The sequence below is a fragment of the Lepus europaeus genome, chromosome 18 (genome assembly GCF_033115175.1).
Source record: "Lepus europaeus isolate LE1 chromosome 18, mLepTim1.pri, whole genome shotgun sequence".
Lineage (NCBI taxonomy): Eukaryota > Metazoa > Chordata > Mammalia > Lagomorpha > Leporidae > Lepus > Lepus europaeus.
The window spans coordinates 48,559,084-48,586,386 of NC_084844.1; the positions used below are offsets into that span (position 1 = coordinate 48,559,084).

The 27,303-nt window shown below is 41.8% G+C and overlaps 1 protein-coding gene and 1 long non-coding RNA gene across 2 annotated transcripts in view; one reads left to right on the plus strand and one right to left on the minus strand.

The window, feature by feature from the left end:
* On the plus strand, positions 1–26,636 carry LOC133777314 (leucine-rich repeat-containing protein 37A-like). Its single transcript, XM_062216843.1, has 10 exons — positions 1–476; positions 2,126–2,197; positions 5,704–5,775; positions 11,145–11,216; positions 11,744–11,818; positions 19,775–19,893; positions 20,711–22,476; positions 22,792–22,896; positions 25,401–25,450; positions 26,535–26,636. Exons 1-10 carry the CDS (start codon positions 58–60, stop codon positions 26,626–26,628), a joined length of 2,844 nt encoding a protein of 947 aa, XP_062072827.1. The 5' UTR covers positions 1–57; the 3' UTR covers positions 26,629–26,636.
* Positions 1–27,303, minus strand: part of LOC133777316 (uncharacterized) — a 91,480-nt gene that overhangs the window by 47,316 nt on the left and 16,861 nt on the right. Inside the window, exon 4 of the long non-coding RNA XR_009868520.1 lies at positions 26,170–26,239. This is a non-coding gene — a long non-coding RNA (uncharacterized LOC133777316). The remainder of the gene's footprint in view (positions 1–26,169; positions 26,240–27,303) is intronic.

Below are 27,303 nucleotides of genomic sequence, written 5' to 3' on the forward strand. Positions count from 1 at the left end.
GAAATTACCCAAACTCCACAACGTACTACAGAGGTTAAACCTTCTACTACCACGCAAATGACCCTAACTCCTTCTACAGAGCCACTAAAGGAGCTCGTACCTCAATCCCCAGGGGACAATGAGATGAAAGTTCCAACAGCAGGTCAGCATCAAGTTCAGCACCCACTATCACCCAGTGTCATAGCTCAGCCTTCCAAGATGGAGCTTACCAGAACTCTGGTACCCACTACAAAAGCTGGCCACTCTCCATCCCTGAAGAAGACTACAGATCTACATCCAAGCCAGGTTCAGACTCAGCACTCAACCCTAACTGAAGTCACAGATCAGCCCCTGAATGCGGCTGCCACCATAAATGTATGTGAGCTCTGTTCCTGCAGAAATGAGACACTTTCATGCACTGGCCTCAGCCCAGTGCAGAAGCTTCACAAAGTTCCTGTACCAGAGCCCAACAGCTACAACGGCACCTTCAGCATATTGTAAGAATCTCCCTTCCTCATAGTTCCCTACAGCCTGCCTGTCTCAGCAGCTTTTCCTCAAGATCTTCTGAGCCTTCCTCAAGTCCCCACCTTATGTTGACTGTGTGTGTGTGTGTGTGTGTAGTTTTTTTTTTTTTTTTTGACAGGCAGAATTAGACAGTGAAAGAGAGAGAGACTAAGAGAAAGGTCTTCCTTTTTCCATTGGTCCACCCCCCCCCCAAGTGGCCACTTTGCTTGTGAGCTTTCGTTATCCTCCTTCTCTTCTTAGTCTTGTGTGCCTTCTTCAGTCTCGTGTGATTGCCCTTACTCCTTTGCCTGATTATTTATGTATTGACATTCACCATATTATTACCTCATTGCTTTACTCCCATTCTTAAACACAACCCTCATCCCAACTTATTAGAGATGATACAACAGTTTTAAGGATAGATTCTGGAGCCAGGTTGCCTGGCTTTGAACACAGGTCTCTCAGTGATTAGCTTTGTGACTTTGGAAAAGTTATTTAGCTTGGATTCAATCTCCTCATCTGTAAAGCTGGCTTAAAGAATTGTGCGATGGACGTAACAGAAAATAGAAACGGGTGACTCCACAGTCTTTCCCTGGATGACAGTGAGAATGATGGTGGTCTGTAAGGCAGAAGCACAGCAGTCAGAAAGAAGAGCCCGTTTGCAGGAGATGTGTTCGGTGTTAGGCACTTTTTATTGGTGAGCATAAAGTAACCCGAGTGGACATATCCACCAGACAGGTGAGCAGACAGGTATCTGTTTTATTGCTGCTCCTGCTTCCAGGAAAATGTGTACCTAAAACAAATAGGTTTATTGTTGCTGAGGACTGAGGACAGAGTGAAAGGTAAGCACTCACAGCAATTCAGAGTTGAAGCTAAATATAAGTCATTTAACAGCTTCTTGTAAACATGTGTCGATTATGAGTACCTTCCCACTTTTGAAAAAGTGCAAAGAATGTAGGATAAAATGTGAAAGTATGAACCCCCACAAACCCTCATCATCCCCTGGTCCTCACTCTATCACCCATAACCCAGGCTGTGTGTCTTTCCTTCCAACCTCCTCTCACTTTTTTTCCTATGGAGGTAATGCTTGGCTCCTGGCTCAGTGATCGGCACTTTTACCCTATGCTGTATTCCAAAAGGCTTTCCCACATCAGCACATTAGTCCCTCTGATTTTAAATTGTCTGTATCCATTCCGTACTTGGAAAGATTTCAGCAGAGGGTGCTTGGCCAAAGCACTGGTATTACCTGTCATAGGTTTTCATTATTCTTATTTGTGATAATACATTTTGCCCATTTTTTTCTTGAATTATTTATCCTTTTCTCACTGATTTATAGAAGTCACTTTAGACACCTGAGTTATTTTGGTGAAAATACTTAATATTCAAAGTGACTGTCTTTACTGTCAGAGATTGCACAGAGACGAAGTTAAGCTTCTGAGAGGATGCTTCATTGTTTGTCAGTGGCCCCACATTATTTGTTGAGTGAGCAAACCGGGAAGCAGAGAGCTATGGACCTTAAGAGCACTGGTATTTATTAGAAAGCTGATAATATTTCTGTATTTCAATACTCCCCCATGAGGGTGCCTCATTTTGTTCATTCTTTTCCAACCTATTTATGGATATGAACTGTGTTCCTTTACAGAAATTTCCAAGGAAACTCTATTTCTTTCATTGATGAACATGTATGGAAAGCATACCGTTGGGCTGAGACACTGTGAGTACACGCTCCCAAAACATGAATACAAAAAACTAACTGCATTGTAAGAGCTTTCTTGTTCTACTATTTTGAGGTCAGTATGTCAGAAAAAGTATTCCCCTCTCCATGTCACAATCAACATCTGTTGATTATAATTCTATGGTTGTTTTAACAAGGCACAGAATTTGAAATAAGAATCATTTATCAGTAATACTGATTATATTCTTAGTAGATAAAAAGTGATAGGGATAGTGAAGACCTTCATTGTGTCCTAACTCCCTACCTATGAGGGAATAATCACTGCTCTGAGTTTGGCATATATCCTTCCAAAAACTTACCTACAAACATATTTACATAGAGCATAATAGGTTTGTTGTGTGGTTTCTTTCTTTTTAAACCTAAATAGTAACATCCCGCAACTTGGCTCTTTCACTTCATGGTTTCTCCTGGACTTCTTTCCCTTCTAGTACTCAGTCAGTTATCCTATTCATTTAACTCCTACATGAAATTCTATAGTATGGATGGCCATTTCACAGTTTACTTAATAATCCCGCTATTGATGGATTTTGGATTATGTCCACTTCTCATGTATTGCTTCAAGGAAAATCCTTGTGCACACTTGTGAACATGGACAAGCATTTTGCAAAATAGAAGTCTAGAAAGAAAATGGGGAGGCTAGTGCTGTGGCAGAGCGGGAAAAGCCTCCACCTGCCATGCCAGCATCCCATATGGGCACTGGTTTGAGCCCTGGCTGCTCCACTTCTGATCCAGATCTCTGATATGGCCTGGGAAAGCAGTGGAAGATTGCCCAAGTGCTTGGGCCCCTGCACCCATGTGGGAGACCTTGAAGAAGCTCCTGGCTCCTTGCTTTGAATCAGCACAGCTCCGGCAGTTGTGGCCAACTGGGGAGTGAGCCAGTGGATTGAAGATCTCTCTCTCTCTCTCTCTCTCTCTGCCTCTCCTTCTCTCTGTGTGTAACTTGACTTTCAAATAAATAAATAAATCTCAAAAAAAAGAATGAAAATAGATGAAGACTACAGAAATAGGAAATTTTAATCGCCCTCAGAAAAGCTGTGCACACTTACTTACACTCCAGCTAACAGAAAATAAGAACATTCATTTCCCTTCATCCTTTTTAAAAAGATGTATTTGTTTACTTGAAATATGAGAGTTGAGGGAAGGGGGAGATGGAGCGAGAGCAAATGAGAGAGTGAGAGAAAGAGAGAATCTTCAATCCACTGCTTTATCCCCAAATGCCCAAAACAGCCATGGCTGGGCCAGGCCAAAGCTAAGATCTAATACTTGATTCTGGGTCTCCCACAAGGATGGCGAGGAATCAAGCACTTGGACCATCATCTGCTGCCTCCTAGGTGCACTAGCAGGCATGTGGCTCAGAAGCAGAGGGCCCAAAACTTTAACCAAGCTCTCCAATATGGAATTTGCACTTCTCAAGTGAGGGCTTAGCCTGCTATGCCCCAACACTGACTCTTCCCTTCACCTTTTCACCTCGGGATGCTCTGTATTTTGCTAATGTGACAGGCAAATAAAAGGGTTCCCAGCTGAATTTGGATTTCTCTGATTACTCATAAATTTAAATGTCTTTATATACTTATTGAATATCTATGTTTCGTTGAGGTTTTGTCCACTGTCCATTTGTTGAATTATCTTTTCCTTACTGATTTTTGAAAGGAATCAGTTTAGACTCCCAATTTTGGGGTAAAATACTTAACATTAAAAGTAATTAACTAAAAATAAAAATCTATCATGTCACCTCGGACAGTGAACTAGAAATTTTGAAGTGCTGAGTGTAACATAATAATCAAAAAAAAAAGAATTAACTGACATTTTTCACAACAGTTTGCGGGTTATATCACTGGGACAACTTGTATAGACATCATAAATTATTTCTGAATACAAACAAGACATATAACAGACAAAGGAGAAGGGTTATGATCACTTTAAGATAAATTTTCCCAGGGCCTGTGCAGTGGTGCAGTGGTGCAGTGGGCTAAGCTGCTACTTGTGGCGCCAGATTCCTCTACGGGTACCAGTTCTAGTCCCAGCTGCTCCACTTTAAATCCAACTCTCTGCTATGGCCTGAGAATGCAGTAGAGGATGGCCCAAGCACTTAGGTCTGTGCACCCATGTAGGAGACCCCAAAGAGGCTCATGGATCCTGGCTCCTGGCTTCCAATTGGCCCAGCTACAGCCATTGCAGCCATTTGGGGAGTGAACCAGTGGATAGAAGACCTTTCTGTCTCTCCTCTCCATCTGTAATTATAACTCTCAAACAAATAAATAAAATCTTTTTTAAAAAAGATAAAAGTTTCCCCTTAGCCTACTATCTCATTTCTGATGGGAAAATGCTAGAATCAGGCAGTTGTGACTTTTAATTTATGATATTTCTTAAATACAATACACAGTTTATATTTATTTTGGTTATGCTTCATTTGAAGATGTCCCAAACTTGTAAGAAAAATCAAAGTCAGGGCTGGCACTGTGGCATAGCAGGTAAAGCCACCACTCGCAGTGCCAGCATCCCATATGGGTGCCAGTTCGAGTCTCAGCTGCTCCACTTCTGATCCAGCTCTTTGCTATGGCCTGGGAAAGCAGTGAAGATGGCCCAAGTCCTTGGGCCCCTGCACCCACATATGGGAAGACCTGGAGGAAGCTCCTGGCTCCTCATTAGCACAGCTCCGGCCATTGTGGCCAATTTTGGAGTGAACCAGCGGATGGAAGACCTACCTCTCCCCTCTCCCCTCTCCCCTCTCCCCTTTCCCCTGTCCTCTCTCCTTTCTCCCTTCTCCCCTCTCCTTCTCTCTGTGTGTAACTCTTTCAAATAAATAAATAAATCTTTAGAAAAAGAAAAAATCAAAGTCATCTGACACAAAACTAAATAACACTAGTTTCCTCTGAAGAGTGAAGAAGGGAGTTGGAAAGGCTAAGGGATAAAGGGAAGGGGAAGAAAATTTAATTTTTATTTGAGAGGCAAAGGCAGCATGCTATAATACACTGTTCACTCCCCAGATGCCTGTAGTGGTGAGACTGGGTCAGTCAAACTCAGGAACCTCAAACTCAGTCTTGTTCTCCTATATGGATGGCAGAGATTTAAATACTCAGCCATCATTACTGCCTCCCAGGTCAACCTTAACTTGTAGCCCTGGCATACCTCAAACATGGGGCTTTGGTACTAGAGTTTGGGGGAAAAACAGAAGGAAATGGCAGTTTTGCCAATCTTGGTGCCTCCCAGTGTTAGGTTCTAACAGGGGCATTGTGACCCACAGAGCAGACATTACATTTATGATTTGGTGGGAAGGATGGGTAGGTGTATAGAGATGGACAAAAAAGGGAGAGTGGGAAAAATGGTTTAAATTAAAATACAACAGACATCACCACCCTAAAAGTAAATTAAAATCAGGATATTTAAACAGCACCATTATCCTCTACATACGGAGTTATTCCTATGAAGCAAACAGCTGCAGTTAGTTGTCATTTTGATTCAGAAGTACCTCTTTCATTTTCCAGAATCCTCAGTGAAAATAACTTGACTGAATTACATAAGGACTCATTTGAAGGCCTGCTATCGCTCCAACACTTGTAAGTCATTTAATCATATTTATTTATGAGATTTTAGTTATATTATCTAGGAAATAAATATGGGTCCCAGCTAGATAATCCCTAAGGTTTCTTCTGGAAGTCTACACTGTAGGGTCTCATATCTCTAATGTGGAATACCTATTATGTGCTTTGTGTTTTAAAATTATATAAACAAGAAGCAGAAAAAACTTCACTTTTAGAGGAAAGTGGTAATATCTGATTAGTTACTGATAACCATATGGACTCTGTTTTATAAATATTCATATACTGATTGATTATATTTGTGTTTAATTTACAAGCAATGGATGAAATAGGATCCAAGGTCTGTCTTCATACAGGTCCTAAGTTAAGAATGAGTTTTACATTTATAAAGGACTGTAAAGAAAAACAAAGAAACAAGAAAATGCAACAGAGACAATATGTGGCCCACCAAGTCTCAAACATTTATCATCTGGCCTTTACAAACAAGGTTTGAACAAGTTGGTTTAATACAACAAAGGGAAGAAAACAGAAACCAACAACATTAATTTGAATGCCGTCAACTGAAAGTTGTTAAATGATCTAATCTTGAATAAGTTAATCTTTAGCCATTAAGTGACTTGCTAAACAGGTAAATTATATAAACAATATTATCAAGAATACTAAGCTACCAAGGGAACAGATTTGGCATTCATGATTTCAATTATGGAACTATTATACCCATGCTGGAAATAGATAATTAAAACAATGGCTACATAGTATTGGGAAGTGTACATCATTAATCCTTATTAGGCTAATTACTGGGCCTCTTTAGCAAATAGATTCTTGTCTCAAAAGTACAAGGCTTAAGGAACATGGCATGTGATACTGAAAACATTTCTTTGAATGATCAGAACTTCTAGGCCAAAGAGGACAACCACATCTGTATGGTTCCTCTGAGCACCTTTGCCATCTGGGCTCTGGAACCTTGCAAACATGTTTGGAGAAAAACAAATGAGACTACTGCCGGTAGAATAGGCCCTTCATGGTTTCTGCTGGAAAATCCTTTGTAGCCTAATTAGTTTATGCTAGCATATGTATTCACATCACTTTCAAAATGCCAATCAATTGTTTAAAGCTGAAAGAGAAAGCCAAACACTTTGCCTAGTACTGGAGACACATAAATGAGTAAGACAGGATCCCACCTTCCCAGGAGCTCACAATCTTGCAGGGGAAACAAATACACAAGCTCAAACCAAGACCCAACAAGCGCTATGTAGCTGACAGAATGCTGCGGAGGGGCCAGGGAATAATAAAACCACATTGCTTTTTAAAACTTCACTTTTCCTTCTTCTACCTACTCAACCATTCATTTATTTCATAAACACCTGAGTTTATTTCCATGAGTCAGTTTGAAACATAGTGGGCAATGTAGATGAGCAAGGCCAAATCCATGCTTTCAAGAAGTTTATGTTCTGGGGAAATGGAAGGCACAAGTAACGATATGAAAAGAAATGGATATAGAGTCCAGACGAAGGAGAAGAGACTTTGGGCTGGGTCAGGGATGATGTTACTGGGAGCAATGCCAGTTGAACAGGACTTCCAAGGGGGCAGTGTGCATCATCAAGCAGACATCTTGGAGAGAATATCGTGGGAGAAAGGGAAAACATGGGAGCTTCTGAGGAATGCCATGGGTATCCATAGGGAAGCAGGGAAAGCTGGAGACTGAAGCCATGTCTTCCAGGCCTTTGAATGCTGAGCAAGAGTCACCATGGGGAACCATGCTGTCACAGCAGTGCTCTAAAACAGTCTTGAGTTTGCATCACAGTTCCCTGGGGCTCTGAACCCTACCCCACAGTTACTGCCTGAGTCAGTCTAGAACAGGGCTGAGAATCTGCATTTCATAAGCACCTAGGTGATGCTGGAATCGGAGAGTCACTTAGGGCAAGTCCCACTGGTGACTGTGGGTGGGACAGGTGAGAGAAGGAGATTCTAGAGATTGAGCCACCAACAGATGAGTTGCAGGTGAAAAGTGAGGGTCAAATTGTAATCAGTGGAAGTTAGAGAGTCCTCTACCACCAAGAGTATTTTCAAGTGAGAATCCAGTGTCGTGCTGTTTTCTGACATTTCTATCATGGCTTTCATGGAATATCAAGCAACAGGCAACAAATAAATTTCCTCTAGTATGACAGAAAGTGTAATTCTGAATCAGTTCAAAATCATGAATTAATTAGAGCACCAATTTCTTTTCAAATGGTTTGAAAGGGCATCTTTTTTTCTGGTATTGAATGAAGTTAGAAAAATAGGACTAAACCAGGAAAGGTGTGAAAATGTGAGTGTTATTTTGAATACTAGACATTAAAAATGGAGATGACAGCTTTGCTCCTTGTTTCAAATGGATGAAGACTATGAAAGTTCATCTAATCAATTCTCCCTCTCTCAGGGAAGTTTACCACCACAATCTATCAAGATCTATAGTTGTGTATGAGATTTATGAAGGTTCTAACAGTGAGACTATTAGGAGAGGTTATAAGAAGGGTTAGTATCTCCAGAAGGTCAAATACAAGTCCAAAGCTTTACAGTTTAGGTAAAAACTGAATATCAGACATTATCAAATGCAAATTTTATTACCCCACTGACTACATAGGTAATAGCTAACCAAGGCAATGTTTTCCTTTCCTAGAGATTTATCCTGCAATAAAATAGAGTTTATCGAAAGACGTTTATTTGAGTCACTCCCTTTTCTGCAGTCTGTGTAAGTTACAATTTCATCACATTTGGAATTTTAATAAATCTTCACTGTTCACCTTGAAATAGGGTTAAGATTCCACTTTACATTTGTAGTAGAAGGTTACTAAAATTCTGTGACAGGTCCTTTCCCTCTCTAGCACAGATGCTATCAGATACAAAGGTCAGAGTGAATCCCACAGAGCAGTGCTTCTCAGCCAACAGGAGTTTGCATTTAGGTAACATTTTACAGCCCTGCATGTGCTGCTGGCACCCAGTGGGCCAAGGCCAGCCTGCTGTTAAGCCACCTACTATGGACAGCACAAACCTCCACTAGAAAAGCATTATCGAATCCAAAATGTCAATAGCATTCAAGTTGTGAAACTGTTCCAGAGAAATAAAGATCACGCAGTACAAGTATGTCGTGTGTAATATGAAAATGATACGATGAAATTTATTGTAAATGTCCAAGTATAATTCAGAACCAAATCTTCCAGTACCAGTAAATTCTTTAGTGTGTAGATAAAATGTGGAAGTATTGTTTCATCTATAAAAATTAGAATCCCTCCTGAGAGAAGAGTATTCTTAAAAATATATCTTTTTTCTTATTCATTCTCTTTGATTGTGTCTTTTATTGTAGAAATCTTGGTTGCAATTTACTGACAGAACTGAGCTTTGGGACATTTCAGGCATGGCATGGAATGCAGTTTTTGCACAGTGTGTAAGTGAAATAGATGATGAACACATATTTAAAAACCATTTATGTGTAAAAATTGTATATAGTTATGGTTATCTGGGTATTAAGTCCTGTATATAAACTCTGCAAAGGAGGTCTTAATTTCCTTTTTTTTTTTTTTTTTTTTTTTTTTTCAAAAATCTAACACCAAGTACTCTGGGAGAAAAACATTCTTGTGCTTTCTCAGGGTAACCTGCTTTTAAGTCATAATGCAAAAATAATTCCTGGGACCCAGCCAAAGGGCACATCTCTCCCCATCACCCAGATCATGAGCTTTTTCCAAAATGTATTTAGCTCTCGATTTATAAATTATCTGTGGATACTAAGAACCTTTGAAATAGGAAGAAGTGGTGTATATGTTAAACTGTAGGCATGGAAAGCCAAGATATCATGGAAAAGAAAAAAAGAAGACCTAAATGAAAGATCTCTGCGAGTGAGATCCCAGTGGAAAGAACGGGGCCATCAAAGAAGGAGGTACCTTTCTCTGAAGGGAGGAAAGAACTTCCTCTTTGACTATGACCCTATTGGAATAAGATCAAAGTCAGCGAACTCTAAAGGCTTCTATAGCCTTGGCAACTCATGACTAGAGCCTAGGGAGATTACTGACGCCATAAACAAGAGTGTCAAATTGTTAAGTCAGCAACAGGAGTCACTGTGTACTTACATCTCATGTGGGATCTGTCCTTAATGTGTTGTCTAATGTGCAGTGATGCTATAACTAGTACTGAAACAGTATTTTTACTCTTTGTGTTTCTGTGTGGGTGCAAACTGATGAAATCTTTACTAAGTATATGCAGAATCGATCTTCTGTATATAAAGATAATTGGAAATGAAAAAAAAAAAAAACCCTGGTGTTAAATTGGAAATGGCATAGAAAATTAATTTTTAAAAAAATATTATGTAGGATCTCTGTCTTTAATGTGCTGTACACTCTTATTTAATGCTATAACTAGTACTCCAACAGTATTTTTTTCACTTTGTGTTGCTATATGGGGGCAAACTGTTGAAATCTTTACTTAATATATACTAAACTGATCTTCTGCATATAAAGAGAATTGAAAATGAATCTTGATGTGAATGGAAGGGGAGAGGGAGCGGGAAAGGGGAGGGTTGCGGGTGGGAGGGAAGTTATGGGAGGGGGGAAGCCATTGTAATCCATAAGCTGTACTTTGAAAATTTATATTCATTAAATAAAAGTTTAATAAATGAAAAAAGACAATAAATAATAAATGTTGGAAAGGAAAAAAAACTGTAGTGTAAAAAAAATAAGAAAATACACTGCTCTAGCCTAATCCCACATGTTCTGTCCTGACTAAACTGCAACAGAAAGTGAGTTTTATTCCCTTTCAGCTCTATAATTCTGTGATGTTCAATGGCCTGAGGGAATTATAGATTCAAGATAAAGATTCTCCACTAAACCTGACATTGAAAGACTATCCACCTGTTCTGTGGTTCAGAATCCCTGTCAAACACAATTCATTTTGGTTATGATGGAAGGTTTTAGGATGTGTTGGGGATGGACCAACAGTGCCTGCAGATATTTAGGAAGAACACTGAGAGTCTGTTTTTCCTTCACCCACACACCGGGTGAAACTGGGAATCAAATCCAGGCATCTGATTTGAGAGGTAGGTATACCAATCTGGGTGTTAATTGCTAGGCAAAACACTGGCTCCACTTCTAAGGTTTTTGACCTAAAAAGGTTTTTTGCATATTTTTTGTTTATTATGCATTTTTTTTGTATCTTTTCTCTTTCTCTTCTCCATTCATCCTCTAAGAGACATAGGTAGTTCCCAAAGAACAAGTGCTTTTTGAATTCTAAGGGTGATTTATAAGTACACAGAAAGTAATTTTAAGCCTAAAATGTCTACACAAAAAATAACATAATTTCTCATACAGTTTTGTGCTTTTTGAAAAGGCCGATAACTTTAATTCCACTGCATTTTTCAGAAATCTCAATCGTAATCCTCTGACAAATGTTGAAGACTCATATCTTTTTAAACTGCCAGCATTAAAATATCTGTAAGTATTAAAATAATCTTTTTATTTTCATCAAACATTAAATATTTGAGATTGAGGCTAAAATGTCATAATTTTAAATTAGATTACTGAAAAAAGTTATTGACTGAGGCAAGAACTGAGAAAGAATTTATCATGGGAAAGACAGCTGGCAGGGGGAGACAGTGTTACATGCAAATACATGTTAGGAACACCATTTATCCCAAGCAAAGAGGTATAGATGTAAATTTTTTAAATAACAAATTAAGTAATTAAAAGAGGTAAATGTAGTATAAAATGAAAAATAAGACAATGGCATAAAAAGGTGTAGGTTCTACTCTTCAATGCCAAGGTCATTAATCTGATGATGCACATAGTAAAGTCATTTCAACCAGGGCTTTCTGGATCTGTCTCCATGACAAACTCTTGAGCTGTCTTTCTTTATAGAGAAGCCAAAACTGATGTAACCACATCTTCCTGAAACAATCTTTTTAAGGACAGATTTTTTTTATTGAGTTCCACACCATGAATGTTTGGGCTTTCTCCTTCAGAGACTTGGGAGCAACACAAGTATCACTTACCACAGTTGAGAACATCCTCATGATGACTCTTCAATTGGAAAAACTGTAAGTTATCTTTTTCTTAGGTTTATTTCCATGTAATTCTGTAGACATGTTTTCTTAAGTCAGGCTTATGGAGGTATAATTTTTATGTATTGAAATTCACACTGTAAAGTTTATTGAGTTTTGGCAAACATGTGGTTATGTAACCACCACCAAATTCCTGATGTAGAACATTTCTATCAACCCCAAAAGGTCCCTCATGGTCCTTTCCAATCAATTGTCTCCTCCTATCCCCAGACCCAGGCCCTGCAAACCACTCATCCTGTTTCTATTCTTGTAGTTTTTCTTTCCACAGTGTCATATAAGCAAAATCACGTAGTAAGTGTAGCCTCCTGTGTCTGGCTCCTTTTACTCAGCATAATCCTTTAGAGATTAAACTACTATTCATGTTGCTGTGGCTACCTATTGCTGAGTAACATTCCAATTGTGTAGTTATACCATTTTGTTTATCCATTTCATCAGTTTACAGAACTGTGTTTTCCAACTTTTTGCAATTATAAATAAAGCCACTAGCAGCACTCACATGCAGGTCTGTGTGTGAATATGTGTCTTCATTTCTTTGGTGTAAAGATCTAGGGGTAGGACAGTTCATTACGTACTAAGTGTATATTGAACTGTTTAACACACAGCTAAACTGTTTGCCAAGTAGCTGCTGCAGTCTGCACTCTCACCAACACTGTTTGAGAGTGGCAGTTGCAACATGTGTTGTCCTAGTCCTCAGATTTCAACTTTTTTAACAAAAATTTAGAAACTGGACGTTGTGGCACAGCATTAAGATACCACTTGGGGGGCTGGCATTCATGGCTCACTTGGCTAATCCTCCATCTGTGGCACCGGCATCCCATATGGGCACCGGGTTCTAGTCCCGGTTGCTCCTCTTCTAGTCCAGCTCTCTGCTGTGGCCTGGGAGGGCAGTGGAAGATGGCCCAAGTGCTTGGGCCCTGCACCCACATGGAGACCAGGAGGAAGCACCTGGCTCCTGGCTTCGGATGGGCACAGCTCCGGCTGTAGTGGCCATTTTCGGGGGTAATTGGGGGGTGAACCAATGGAAGGAAGACCTTTCTCTCTGTCTCTCTCTCTCACTATCTAACTCTACCTGTCAAATAAATAAATAAATAAATAAAAAGATACCACTTGGGATGCCTGCATCCCATATCAGAGTGCCCAGTTTGAGTCCCAGCTACTCTGCTTCCAGCTAATGTGCACCCTGGGAGGTAGCTGATGGTAACTCAAGTATTCTGGTCTCTGCCACCCATGTAGGAGACCCACACATTGAGACCTATGTCCTTGGCATAGTCCTGGCCCAACCCTGGCTGTTATCAGCATTTGGGGAAGTGAACCAGCAGATGGAAGGTCAATCAATCAATCAATATCTCTCTCTCTTTCTCTTTCTCTCTCTCCTTCTCTCTCTCATTCTTTCGAATAAGTTAAAAAATAAAATTTTTTTAATGTAGCTCTTCTGCTAGTAGATATATAGTGGAATCTCTTTTTTTTTTTTTTTTAGTATTTAAAAATAGATACTTGAAAGTCAATCAGTTCTCTCACCAAATGCCCACCATGACCAGCGCTGGGCTGAAGCTAGAGTTGACAGCTGGGAATTCAACCCAGACCTCCCATGTAGGTGGCAGGAACCCCAATTACTCAAGCCCAAGAAAGGCAGAAAAACATATTAGCAGGAAGCTGAAACCAGGAACCAGAGTGAAGAATCAAATACAAGTGCTCAAATGTGGGACTCAGTCATCCTAACGCTGGCACCTTGGGTACACTCACTGCAGTTTAAACTTGCACTCTCTAATAATTGATGATACTGTTGTGCAAATATCTTTACAAAGTGTCTATTCAAATCTGTTCCCATGTAGTAATTTGATGTTAATCTTAGGGAGTTTTAAGAGTGTTTTGTATGCTCTGGGTATGAGTACTTTCTCTCAGATGTATGTTTACTAAATATCTTCTCTCTGGTTGTGAGTTATCCTTTCACTCTATTAACTGTATCTTCTGAAGAGTAGAAGTTAATTTTTTTAATTTTGATGAGCCTATAGCAACTTTTTATCTTGTATGGTTTGTCCTTTTATTGTGCCTTTCGTAAAAAAATCTTTCAAATAACCCATCGTTTAATCTAAAGTTACAAAGATTTTCTCCTGTTTTCTTGTAGAAACTGTAGAGTTACATTTAGGTCCATGATCCATTCTAGTTAATTTTCATGTAGAGTTTGAAGTATCTCAAGTTTTGAAGTTTTAAAAAGTATTTCCTTAGAGCCCTATTGTGACATTTTATCATAAACACTGCAACTTCCACTGTGACCTCCTCCCTGCCAATTGGACAAGCTAAACAGAAACTATGATAAGGCTAGTTGAGTGGACTCCACAAGATAAGAATGGGGAAAGGCCTCTCATAGCATACCCTGCTCTAATCATTTCCTTCAGATCACCTCCTTGACTAACTTTCCTACATCATCAAATCCATTGGTTTCTTCTCTAGCCTCCTCTTCCTCAACCTTGGGCAGCATCTGCCACAGTGGATCCCTCCTAGGTCAGTGAGAGGCCTTCCTTTCCAAAGAGTCAAAGCTCTCATCATCAACAAGCTTTCTCGGTTAGCCAAGGGAGTGGTGTTCTAGCTGTTTTTTTTATACTTGACCATCAGTGGACAGGAAAAGTGCTAGCATTTTCTGGAGCCATTTGAAACCAAGGCTATAAAAACCTGAAAGCAATTGTTACACTGTAGTTCATTATTGGAAGTCCTCAGGAGTTTAGACAAAGCAGACCAGCTCATTTGTGTCATGATTCATAAGCGATGGTCTTGAATGCATTTTAAAGACTTATTTATTTATTTGAAAGGCAGAAATACAGAGAGAGAGAGAAAGATCTTCCATCTGCTAGTTCCTATCTCAAAACACTACAACAGCCAGGGCTTGCCCAGGCCAAAGTCAGGAGTCAGAGCTTATTCCGACTCACGTGGGTGCAGGGGCCCAAGCACTTGGGCCTCTGCTCCTTTCCCAAGTGCATTAGCAGAGAGCTGGATCAGAAGCAGAGCAGCTGGGACTTGAACCAGTGCCTATAAGGGATGCTGGCACTGCAGGCAAAGGCTTAACCTGCTACACCACAGCGTTGGCCCTTTTATTGCATATTAATGTGCAATGGTCTTTAATACTTAAATATTACCTAGTAAGAATAAGCTATACCTCAGGTCATTAGCAATTTCAAAACATTTTCCAATTTTTTTTAAGATTTTATTTATTTATTTATTTGACAGATAGAGTTACAGACAGTGAGAGAGAGAGACAGAGAGAAAAGCCTTCTGTTGGTTCACTCCCCAAATGGCCACAATGGCAGGAGCTGCACTAATTGAAGCCAGGAGCCAGGTGCTTCTTCCCAGTCTCCCATGCGAGTGCAGGGGCCCAAGGACTTGGGCCATCTGCCACTGATTTCCCAGGCCATAGAAGAGACCTGGATCAGAAGCAGAGCAGCTGGGACTAGAACCAGTGCCCCTATGGGATGCCGGCGCCGCAGGTGAAGGATTAACCTACTGCACCACAGTGCCGGCCCCAGAGTTGCCAATATTTTGAAAATAATGATTTGGGGGCCAGCACTGTGGTATAGTGGGCTGTCTCCACCTGCGGTGCCAGCATCCCATATGGGCACCAGTTCCAGTCCTGGCTGATCCTTTTCTGATCCAGCTCTCTGCTATGGCCTGGGAAAGCAGTAGAAGATGACCCAAGTGCTTGAGCCCCTGCACCTGCATGGGAGACCTGGAAGAAGCTCCTGGCTCCTGGCTTCAGATTGGCCCAGCTCTGGCCATTGAGGCCATTTGGGAAGTGAACCAGCTTAAGATGGAAGATCTTTGTCTCTGTCTCTCCCTTTCTGTGTTTGTAACTCTACCTCACAAATAAATATAAATCTTCTAAAAAATAAATATTTTAAGTTTATCACTGACATCATCCCTAGTGCATCCATGTTAGTAAGCAGCAAAACTACAACATTCCCTATGCAAGATGCAGTGTTCCTGCTAGAAATGGTCCCTGGTGGGGCTGGTGTTGTGACATAAGGTGAAGTTGTCTGTGATGCTGGCATCCCATATGGGAGTGCCAGTTCAAGTCCCAGCTGCTCCACTTCCCTCCCAGCTCCTTGCTAATGAACCTGGGAAAGCAGCATAGGATGACCAAAGTGCTTGACCCCCTGCCACCCAGCAGAGGCCTGAATATAGCTCCTGGCTCCTGGCTCCTGGCTCCTGGCTCCTGACTTCAACCCAGCCCAACCCCAGCTCCTGTGGCCACTTGGGGCATGAACTAGTGGCTGAAGATTTATTCACATTCATTCATATTCTTTCTCTTTCTCTCTCTCTCTCCCCTTCCCTCCCTCCCTCTCCCTCTGTCCCTCCTCTCTCTCTCTCTCTCTCCCCTCTCTCTCTCCCCTCTCTCTCTCCCCTCTCTCTCCTTCTCCACCCAACCATCACTCTGCCTTTCAAATAAATAAAACTTTAAAAAAAAATCTTAGCCACATAAAAAAATAAATGATCCATGGTGATTATATTCAGTATTGGTCTTAGAAAGACAAATTGAGGTACATGCTGTAAAACAACTGATTTGAATGCCTCAAAAATGTCAATGTCTTGAAATACTGCTAACCAGGAACAGTTCTACACTGAAGAAAATTAAAGAGCCATGAAAATAAAATGCAATGGCTGATTTAAAAATAGCCAAGACATGTTTGGAACAACTGAGAGCTCCTCTATGTGGACTACAATAGACGGTGATATTAATGTAAAGCTGACGGTGATAACAGTGTTGTGGATATACAGGAGAATGCCTTTGTTCGTAGGAGACACAGACTTCAGTTTTAGCAATAAAAGGTCATCATATCTACAGCTCATTCTCAAATGGTTTGTCCAAGAAGTGTATAGAGACACACACGTGGAAAGTGAATGTGGCAAAATGTTAGCAAGAGTTGAATCTAAGTGAAAGAATATGTAAATTCATGACACCAATCTTTCGGATATTTTTGTAGGCTTGAAAATTTTCAAAATACAAAGTTAGGGGTAGGAAAGGACTTAATTAAAATTTCGTGTTAGAATTGAAGTCTAGTAAAATGCTAGGTTACCATTCTGAGTACATTCTTTATATATGAAGCTTTCCCTGGACCCAAAGAAGTAACATTAGTCATCTGTAACAACTCAACTATTGGTTATTCTATTGGTTAGAAAGATCCAGGCCCACTAAGTGTACCCAGTGTTAATCTAAACTCTATACATTGTGCTCCCAACCCACAGCCTTCATGTTTCCATGAAGCACACTTTCTGTTTTCCTAATAAAGTCATCCTTTTGCCTCAGAGAAGGTCCCCAAACAACCAAAGGTAGGAGAGCATCAGTACTGTGCAGGTAGTGGTTTGCAAGTGAACAACTACAGTGGCTAACTTGTGTTGCACACTCACATGTGTCAGGCACATTTCAAGCGCTGATTCATTTGATCCTCACATCTCAGTAGAGGTAGGTGCTATCAGAATGAGGTGGTTGAGACACAGAGTCTAAGCCATTTGCCCAAGATCATATTATTAGCAGAGCTAAGATGTGAACCTAATCTGGCGATGGAATCCGTATTCCTAAGTGATTATACTGCTTAAGTATCATCTTGAGGACTCACTCCTATTAAACAGGCTGTTTTTATCTCCCTGAAACAGCCTCCAATAATTCTTAGTAAGATAACCAACTAGCTTTGTTAGCATTTTTGCCAAATTTTAATTTTAGAAATACTCAAACCTACTAGGGACACGCCTTGTGGCACAGCAAGGTAAGTCACCACTTGTGATGCCAGCACTCCATATTGGAATGTCAGTTTGAATCCCAGCTACTCCACTCAGCTTCTGTGGCCATTTGGGGAGTGAAAAATAATAATAAATAATAGCATAAATAAATAAATCTTTTTAAAAATAATTCAATCCCCCAAGAAAAATAAAGAATAGTACAAAAAGTACACTGAGAACCCAGGCACTGCGATACAGGATGTGAGTATCACAAGCAGCATACTTCTCATGTGGACTCAATTATTAGCCTTCCTCCCCTCCTCTGCTCCCTCACTCCCACCCCTACTCCTTCCTCCTCCTCTCTCTTGCTTCCTCCCTTCCTTCTTTCCTCTGAGCAATTTCACAGTAGTTCCAGAGATGAAGAAACAATAGACACAGTGGACAATCTATGTGGATAGATGTATATAGCATAGGCCATGACCACAGCAAAATACCCGCCACCTCAACTTGTCCTTATATCTTTTTATTATTCTTCCCTTCCATCCCTCCTTGCTCTCCCCAATCCAATTTCCACATAACCTTGACCTTCTTGTGTTACTATGGGCTAATATGCATGTTCTACACTTTTATAGAAATGGAACCACACAGTATGCACTGTTTTCTAACCACTTTTTGTCACTCAACATGATTAAGACACTCTTGTTGTTGTGTGTACCAAGAGTTAATTTCCTTTTATTGCTGAATAGCATTTCATTATATGAACCTATCATAGTTTATCTATTCACCTATTTGTGAACACTTAGGTTGTTCCAATTTGGGGGTATTAAAAATTAAGCTGTTTGCACTTAGTCCCCATGTAGGACCTTTGTTCTTAATGAGTTGTACTATGAGAATTAACTGCAAAACTTGTTCTCAAACAGTACTTTTTATGTGGGGGGTGGGGGGTGCAAAGTGTTGAAATCTTTACTTAGTATAGAGTTGCTCTTTTGTATATAAAGTTAATCAAAAGTGAATCTTAATGAAGAATGGGATGGGAGAGGGAGTAGGAGGTAGGATAGGAGTGTGGGTAGGAGGGCAGGTATGGGGGAAGAAACACTATATTCCTAAAGTTGTACCTATGAAAATTACATTCATTAAATAAAAGCTTTAAAAAACAAAACAAATAAAAATTAAACTGTTTATGAGGGCAGGCATTTGGTGCAGCCGTTAAGCCACTACCTGGGATACTCAAATCCCACATCAGAATGCCTGGATCCAAGTCCTGGCTCTGTTCCACCCCAGCTTCCTGCTAATGTGCACCCTGGAAGGCAGTGGGTGATGCCCCAAGGACTTGAGTTCTCGCTCCTCACATGGAAAACCAAACTAGTTTCTGAGCTCCTGGCTTTGGCCTGGACAAGCCCTGGATGTCACAGACATTTGGGGAGTAAACCACCTAATGAAAAGATGTGTGTGTGTTTGTGTCTGTTCTCTCTCTTCCTTCCACAGAAACTGCTAAAATGATAAATTTGAAAAAAAAAATATAATGGAAATAGACTAACAGTTTCTTAAAAACTTAAAAACACACACCTACCATAAGTTGCAGCCTTTCCATTTCTGGGTATTTACTGAAGCACCACCTGACACATCCCAGGGCACTCACTGGCAGGAAACAGGGATCAGAAATGGAGCCATGCAATCCACAATGGCATGTGCTTGTCCCAAGCAGCATCTTCATCACTAGGCTAAACACCTGCCTGGTCCAATTACTTTCACTCATCAAACAGTAAACGAGTGTTCCTTTTTCTCCACATCTTTCCCAACAATTACTGTAGTCAGTCGTTTTTCTGGGACCAGAGTAGTTTCTAATAGTGAACACTTCCAACAGGGATGGAGAAGGGGACTCCAGAGGTTGGGGGAAGTCCTCCTGTGCACTCCCAACCCACAGTGAGACTTGTGAACTGGAAGGAGACACCCCTGAGTCAAACTACAGAACTATGGTGCCCAATGCTCACCCTGTCGACTTTATTTTGGGCACACCATAACCACTTCCATGCCTATACCTCCTTTGGCCACCTCTCCCTCCTTCCTTTATTCTCATATTCAAGAGCAACAATTGGCCACCAGGCTCCTACCCAAATGTCCTGGCCACATACCTCAAGAACTCCTTTGCTGGCACCTTGGCTCACCTGTTTGACCTACCCAAGGAACCCCTTTACACATAACTTAATTCTCTGTTTCTATTCATAGGATCTTACCTAGCCATATGGCCTGCTGCCTCTGCCAATTTAAACATACTATCGAGGTTGTCTGCAAGACCATCAAGCTTCATTGTGACAATGAATGCCTGGCAAATACCACACATTGCCGTGAGTCGGAACTACCTGATGATCTTTTTTAGATTTTTATTTGTTTTAAATTTCCTATTTTAAAATTTGAGGGTCAAGTTTAAAGTAACAATGTAATTGCTGTATTTTTATTCATTCATTTAGATCTAAACTCCCTAAATTGCTACACTGCTCCCTTGCTAAAAGTCAGGTTCCCAATTACCACTATGTAATTTAATAATGTAACTTACATATGCACTAAGGATCATGGAAAAGAGATAGAAGGGGAAGGAAGTAATATTGGGAACCACACATGTGGTGTTCTGTGCTCTTGGGTGCTTTGCTTTTCAATGATAACTCATTTGCACACAGTCTATAAACTGGTTTTCTATGTGTTGGGCCTCAAGGAAACTCTGTCTTACAGAACAGGTCTACACTGCTCACTGCGGTTGTTTGTTTTTGCACTTGTATAAAAGAGTACAAGTGATGCTGTTTTATTTGGAGCCTGGGAGTTTCTGGTTCCACAACCAGAAATGGCTGCCTGGCTCCTCTGATGCAGTCAGAAGGCTGCAGTGGTCAGTCATTGGAAACCAATGAAATAATACTGATCATAGTTCCTGTTTTTTTAACACTGTGAACTCTTCCGAATGCCTCTCTCAAAAATATTTTTTTCCTCCTCTTTTTGTTGCAATTTCATAGGTTTGAGTTTGGTTTTACTTTTCTCTCTACAGTTTCAATGGTACCCCAAATATTGGATTTGACTCCTAATTTAATTGATCAGAGTGTAGGGCTGTGGACTGACATAAAGCTGTCCCATCAGTCTTCTGTACCAAAAAGCAGTCTCTTCTTTTTTTGACAGTTGAAGAAGCATCCATAGGGAACCCAAAGGGGGCATTCATGAAGATATTGCAAGCCCGGAAGAACAACACCAGCAAGGAGCTGACTATTGAGCCAGAGAACCCAGTATCAGAGAGAAACAGCATGGACTTCCCAAGCCACATGAGTGAACAGCCGGACTTCAATGATGAAAGTAACATTACTAGTGCACTGAATTACATATTGCCTTATTTCTCAGAGGAAAATCTGCAAAATGTAGAATCAACATTATTACCATTCATTAAACTGCTTTTTTCAAATGTGCAAGAGAGAGATAAGTCCCTGAGCTACGTGAAAACCCACATAAGAAGGCCCTCTCATCCTTACAGAAATAAGTTGAGAAAGCTCTATTTTCTAGAGAATTTGTTAGACGAAGAAATTCAAGAAAAAATCGATGAGGTTAAAAAGGAAGAAAAGGCCATGCTTATGCAGCCTATCCTGTTAGGTCCTCAATTTAACCCTCAAATCCTCCTAAAGAAATCAGAAACTGCGCCGTCACAGGAGAACAGCCTGGCAACCACGCCAAGTGTGGGGTACAGGCTGCAGAGAGTGAACAAAGTCATCAAGGGGCCAAAGGGCTTACGGAAAAGGGACCTCCAGGAGATGAGGAAGAGACTCGGGAGGAGACAGGGCACCTGGCCCTTTGCAGAGAGCATCGGGGGAAGAAGGCTTGGGAGAGCAGGCTCCAGGGAGCTGAAGGAGCTTCAGGTGGCTCAGAGGCCCAGGCAGTTGGTTGGAAACTCCTTGCACACGGAGCCCTTGCTCACAAAGGAACATGGGGCTGCAGCCTCCTCTTTCCTGAAGAAACACATCCTGGGCAGGTCTTCTACCTCCCCTGCAAAATCTCTCTCTCAGATCAAAAACAAAGGAAAAGACTTAACCTACACCATTTTTGTCTTAGAAGATGCCAATGCTAGAGCCAAAAATAAGGCGGCAGGGAAACCAATCTCGCATTCCAGACAAAATTACCGTTTTCATAAAACTCACTCTCACCTGGTCCTCCGAACCCCCAAGGCCAAACTGAGTCGAAAGCTCAGAAGGAAAAATTCCCTCAACAGGCGGACAGCTGGGAAGAGGCCTCCCTTCCCTGCACTGCGGAGTCTCATAAATCCCCCCTCCGGAGAGGCTTTCTCATCCCCCGGAGACCTGCATTCTCAGGGAAGTCCTTCTCTGAGAGAACCTTCTATAGCCGACACTAGGGAGGAAAACCATTCTGGAGGGCATGTTTTCGAAGAAAGCGTTGTGACAGAAAACACCACTGGGCCTGAAGAAACGCTCCCTGGAGACAAAAAGCATATAGATCCTTCAGCTACAGATTCTGCTGGGACCGAGTTCAACCTAATGCCGACTGTGGACCAAACCAAGGAAACACAGTGGGAATACCCCAGCGAGGGCACTGAAGCCCCCACCATGCCCGCAGGCTTCACCTACCCCGTGATGCTGTCCCAGGGGGAACAGTTGGAAATTCAGCTGAATCAGCAGCTACAGCCCCTCATCCCCAACACTGACGTGAGAAGGCTCATTTCTCACGTCATCCGCACTCTGAAAATGGACTGCTCTGAGGCCCAGGTGCAACTGCCCTGTGCCAAGCTCATCTCCAAAACAGGCATCCTGATGAAGCTCCTCAGTGAGCAGCAGGAAGAAAAGATAGCCAAGGAAGAATGGGATACAGAGCAGTGGAGGACTGAGACCTATATCAATGAGAGTACAGAAGCCCCGAGTGGACAGAAAGAGCGGGAGTCGAGTAAGGTGAGGACAGGAGACCTGCACCTTTCCATCATTTAGGAGAACCCACCCGGGAGGACCAGGGGCTCCCAGTCCAGATATTGTCTCGGTAATGTAACTTTAGCCAAGACGGTGACACTTGGTTCCTTTAGGGAAGGAGGCAGACCTAACACACTGTAGAAGAAAATGAGTAATACCAAGATTATAATATTACAGTAGATTTTGTATGGTCTTTTAAGATCTTTTAAGCCACTCACCTGGAAGAAGGGGGTTCTGAATATTAAGCATTCATATTTTCTAGCGCTTTATTCTGTCTTTTTAAACTGTGCTCTTTCTTAGCTCGCAAAAGGAGCTCAAGATCATGGCTATCACAACAAGCTCATCGTGGCAATATCTGTGACCGCAGTGGTCACGATGCTGGTTATCATCTTCTGTCTCATTGAGGTAAGGACGACTCGTTCAGATTTCCAGAGTGCATCCTTCCTTTGTAATACATTCAGAATCCACAGACTGAACATCAAAGCCACTTTCCACGTACCACGAGCTGACCTTCCTCTTTAGTCACCAAGACTGAGATGCACTTTATTCTTTTCCTTGAAAAGCACATTCCACAGATTTTTTATAGGAACCCCACTCATGGAAAATCTCTGTGCAACTGGAACCAAGATAACAAGGGACTGGACATTTGGAGAGGTTAAGTGTAAGAAGGCCAGAGTAAAATGGCAGAAGTTCTCCAAAATTATGTCAGGGATTTGATGTACTCTCTTCTACCACTGATTTCTTTCCTCATTGCTGAAACAATGAGATTAGGAACTGTCACTGCCCTTGGGAGAATGGACGCAGCCAAAAGACAAAAGTATTATCTTACAGAAACATTAGATCTACGTAGCATCCTACTGCTCCAATGTCTAAGACTTTGTCTAAATAAGTTCAGCTGATGCACTGCAGCTGATTCCTGCATCAAGCTACTCTAAATATGTTCCCTCCATGGAGGTTGCCTGCACCCTCCCACACAGCCCAGTGTTTTCACAGTCCCACCACACAAGGCTCCCACAGTCACAAGCACCCAGCCCCCTGTCAATTCTCCCAGAGTCCAGCATCTCCTCTAGGTTGGTTGCTGGGTTCGCGGTCAGTAGCTCGAGCAGTTGTTATGTATCTCCAAAATGGTGCCTCTCTTGGCTAGTTACAGCATGCCCGTGCCTGTGGTCAGGGAGAGAGAAACGTGAGCCCCCCCTGCTTTTTTTTTTTTGCTCTAGGTTGGCAGGTACACCACCCCCACAGGGCTCCAAGCCAGACCCATGCCAGGTTTTTCGCACAGCTTTATTGCCAGTGGCTTGAGCTGCTGCAGGATGGTCTCACCTCATTCCAAAGGGGTGCTGAGGCTCTCAGCTGCTAGGGTCTCAAACTGTGCAAGTCCACACCCTCCATATAGGTCCACAGTGTCCATCCAATTTGCATGGAGTTTCCTCTACCATTTTCCCCCTAAACCTTCCCTGAGATTGCACTCCTTCCACTTTTTTTTAACTATCCACCCCTAGACTAGAGCAGCAAGCTGCCTCCCTATGCCACCATATTGAAAAATCCCTGACATGTGATGATTTTAAATAGCCCTTGTCTGGACTGTTGAAGAACAGTGAATTTTTTTCTTCATATTATTTGTTGAACATTTTACTTAGTGTAGGGTTAATCTTAGGAGTATAATATTAACTGAAAATAGATCTTCATAAAAAATAAGAATGGAAATAGGGGGAAGAATAAGGGATGGGAGTGTGGGTGGGAGGGAGGGTAAGGTGGAAAGGATCACTATGTTCCTGAATCTGTATCCATGAAATCTGTATATCTTCAATGAAAGTTTTTTAAAAGACATGTCTAGGCACAAGAAGTAAGTGATAACAGCACAGAGGAGATGAGAAAGAGACCAGCACGGGCAGTGCCCACCCTAACACAATACAGTTTCAGTGCAGGGCAAGCTCCTGCTCTCTAATCTTTTTCATAAATTTAGTAGTTTTTCTCATATATTTTTCCCTAAAGGACGGCAGCTGCTTGTTTTTGTAAAAAGTTTTCTTGGGGTTTGAGTTAAGTTGCATTGAATTTGTAGATTAATTTGAGAACTGGCTTCTTTATGCTACCCTAGAAACATGACATTTTATGGGCTTCAGAAGAGCATCCTCATCACATAAATCTTATACAACTTTCGTTGAGTTTATTCCAAGACAGTTTATTACTTTCTATTGCTATTACAGAAGGGCTCTGTACTCCATTTTCCCTCTAGTCACTGGTGGGGCAAAACAAACAGGAGATCCACTGTACTGCTCTCCTGACTCAGCACCTAGTCACCTCCCCAAAACCACATGTTACATCCAACAAAATGTCAGCTGATTACCTTGGGCTTTTTTTTAGGTTGTCCACCATCTCCTATGCAAATGATGAGAGTTTTGTCTCTTCCTTTGCAGTAATTATACCTATTTTTCTTATTGCACTGATTTCAGCCTTTTCAACAATGATGACTAGTAGCAGTCTAATAAGTATCCTACTCCTGTTCTTGCCTTTAAAACACCATTGTTTAGGTTTCTGGTCCATACTTTCAGCAGGTTAAGGGTGTTTCCTTCTACTCCACTTTGTTTTCTTCCAGATTTTTTTTATTTTGTTTAAGGACTACAACTTCCATGGTCCCAAATTTGTATATATTAAATGCATGACGTTGCACTCCCATTCCACTTTTAAGAGGACTCATTGATGAATGGCTCTCAATAGAATGTATTAAGACCCAGAGGCATTCAAGACCAAGGACTGTGGAAGAGTGAGAACTATTAACAAGACAGAATTCCTGTCCTCAAAAAAAGTTATCTTATTGGGCAGGCAAGGCTTTTAGAGAAAGAAAGGGAAGGTAAACGATTTGGAGATAGTATCATTATGGTGAATAATGATTGCTTTTCCTTACAAAACAGATTTACTCTCATAGAGGAAGAGGAAGAGAAGACATAGAAAAAGCTTCAACGTAAGTATCAGTCTGACAATTGTTACATTAGAATTTTAGAAGTAGAGGAGTACTTAGAACTCCTCTATTTAAACCTGCTCACTTTAGAATGAGGACGCTGCCAGAGGCAGAAGACTACCCATCCGAATGTTTTGCCTGATTCCAGCAAAACTGGTCCTCAGCCACAGCTGGGGAGACGGGACCCACATGGAGACATGTGCTGTCAGGGGTCCTTCCGAGACACAGCAGCTAGGGAGGGGCTTTGGCTGTGCTGTTCCTGCTGCTGGTGGGCATCTGGCCAGTCCAGAGGCCTTCCCAGAGGCTCAGAGAAGGGCTATGGAAAGTCACATCACACTGGGGGAAGGGGGACAGTCGTCCTCAAGGCTGCTGGAGAGTAAAACATATGAGGTGGCTGGAAAACTTACCTTGTCAACTTATTGTTTCCAGACCCCCGCTGCCTATGCCTTTTATTCACACCTTATCAGACCTTTTGTCTCTCCCTGTTATGGTAAGGAAACAAAAGGAGAAAGGGACAATACCTAGTCCCATAGTCACACTGCCACTGAGTATCACAGAGAGGATGGTTCCTCCCCAGTCAGGGACTTCTCCCTTGGTCATAGTGAGCTTGGGCTGTGCGCTACAATTTCTATTGCAAATCCATACCCACACACTCTGTAGACACAAGCAGTTGCTAAAACAATGCACTCTTTTTCTGTTTTAATCATATTCAAAAAGGGTACCTGTATTTCCATGCTGTTTTTGTACTTTAAAGTGGTTTCACAACTCCATCTTCCATCAGTGACAGACACCCTGCAGTGAGAAAAATCTATGAGCTGGGTAACGTTGCTATTGGACTCGGGCATTGCTTCATAGGATTCAATTTATAGGGGACTAGAGCAACTATGGAAACACAAGCATGTTCTCCCTACACCCCAGTGAATGATGCTTGTGAGGCTAAATCCTAAAAGGGCAGGTGTCAAATGCCTCTGGAGAGAGAAAATACTTCTGCCCGGGGTGGTGGTGCAGTGTGTCCATTGTGCAAGCATACTTGGGGAGGCGGGGAGAGCAGCAGGAGAGGAAGCCTTGCTCTGCTCTCTTCTCACAGGGAGCTCAGCGAGGGCCCCGCTGAGAAGACACCCCCTCCAGAGTCCTCGGCAGAAGGTGAAGAGAGCGAAGCCCCCGAGGAAAACACGGAGTGACCGTCCCACCTCTGTCACCTGCAAGTCCTATTTTCTGATATTGGCACCTCAGTGGTGCTTATAAAATACTTAATTTCTTACATTCATGGGTGTGATATTCATAAGCAATTCGAGCCAGGTGGCGAGAAATTAAAATGTTGTCAAATATTTACTATATGCAGTAACAGGGACCACAGGCAAGAAAAGCAGGACTGCTTCTAGAAGCCTTGGAGGGATTCAAGCCCTCCACAGGGGCACAACACCAGCAAGAACTCTCACCTCTCTTCCTCCATGAAGTAGAGGAGTATTGTGAACTCATCTATTTAAACCTGTCAGTCTCCAAGAACCCGAAAACACATCCTCAAGGCACAGACTTTTAAATCAAATACCAGGTGTTCTGGTGCTTTCTCTCCCCTGGATCACTGAGAACCAGTCAGCAGAGGGGGACTAGACCTCCAGCTCACAGAGGACCCGCTTCCTCCAGTCGGTCTTGGAGGGTCTTGGGGGTGGTCAGAATATTTGGATCATAATACCTCCCAAGTCACTGTCCAAAGTTCATCACTGGGAGTGAGAAACACTTCAGCAAGCAACCAATATTCCTGAGACAAAATGGTACTAATAACAATGTGCAGAGGCCGGCACTGTGGCATAGCGGGTAAAGCTGCTGCCTGCAGTGCTGGCCTCCCATATGGGAGC

What these genes read in the sequence shown, in the direction of transcription:
- LOC133777314 (XM_062216843.1), top strand. Translation starts at nt 58, where the DNA reads ATGACCCTAACTCCTTCTACAGAGCCACTAAAGGAGCTCGTACCTCAA. An exon ending in TACCGTTGGGCTGAGACACT is followed by an intron (nt 2,198 to 5,703) that starts GTGAGTACACGC and finishes TTCATTTTCCAG; the next exon opens with AATCCTCAGTGAAAATAACT. An exon ending in GGCAAATACCACACATTGCC is followed by an intron (nt 19,894 to 20,710) that starts GTGAGTCGGAAC and finishes TTTTTTTGACAG; the next exon opens with TTGAAGAAGCATCCATAGGG.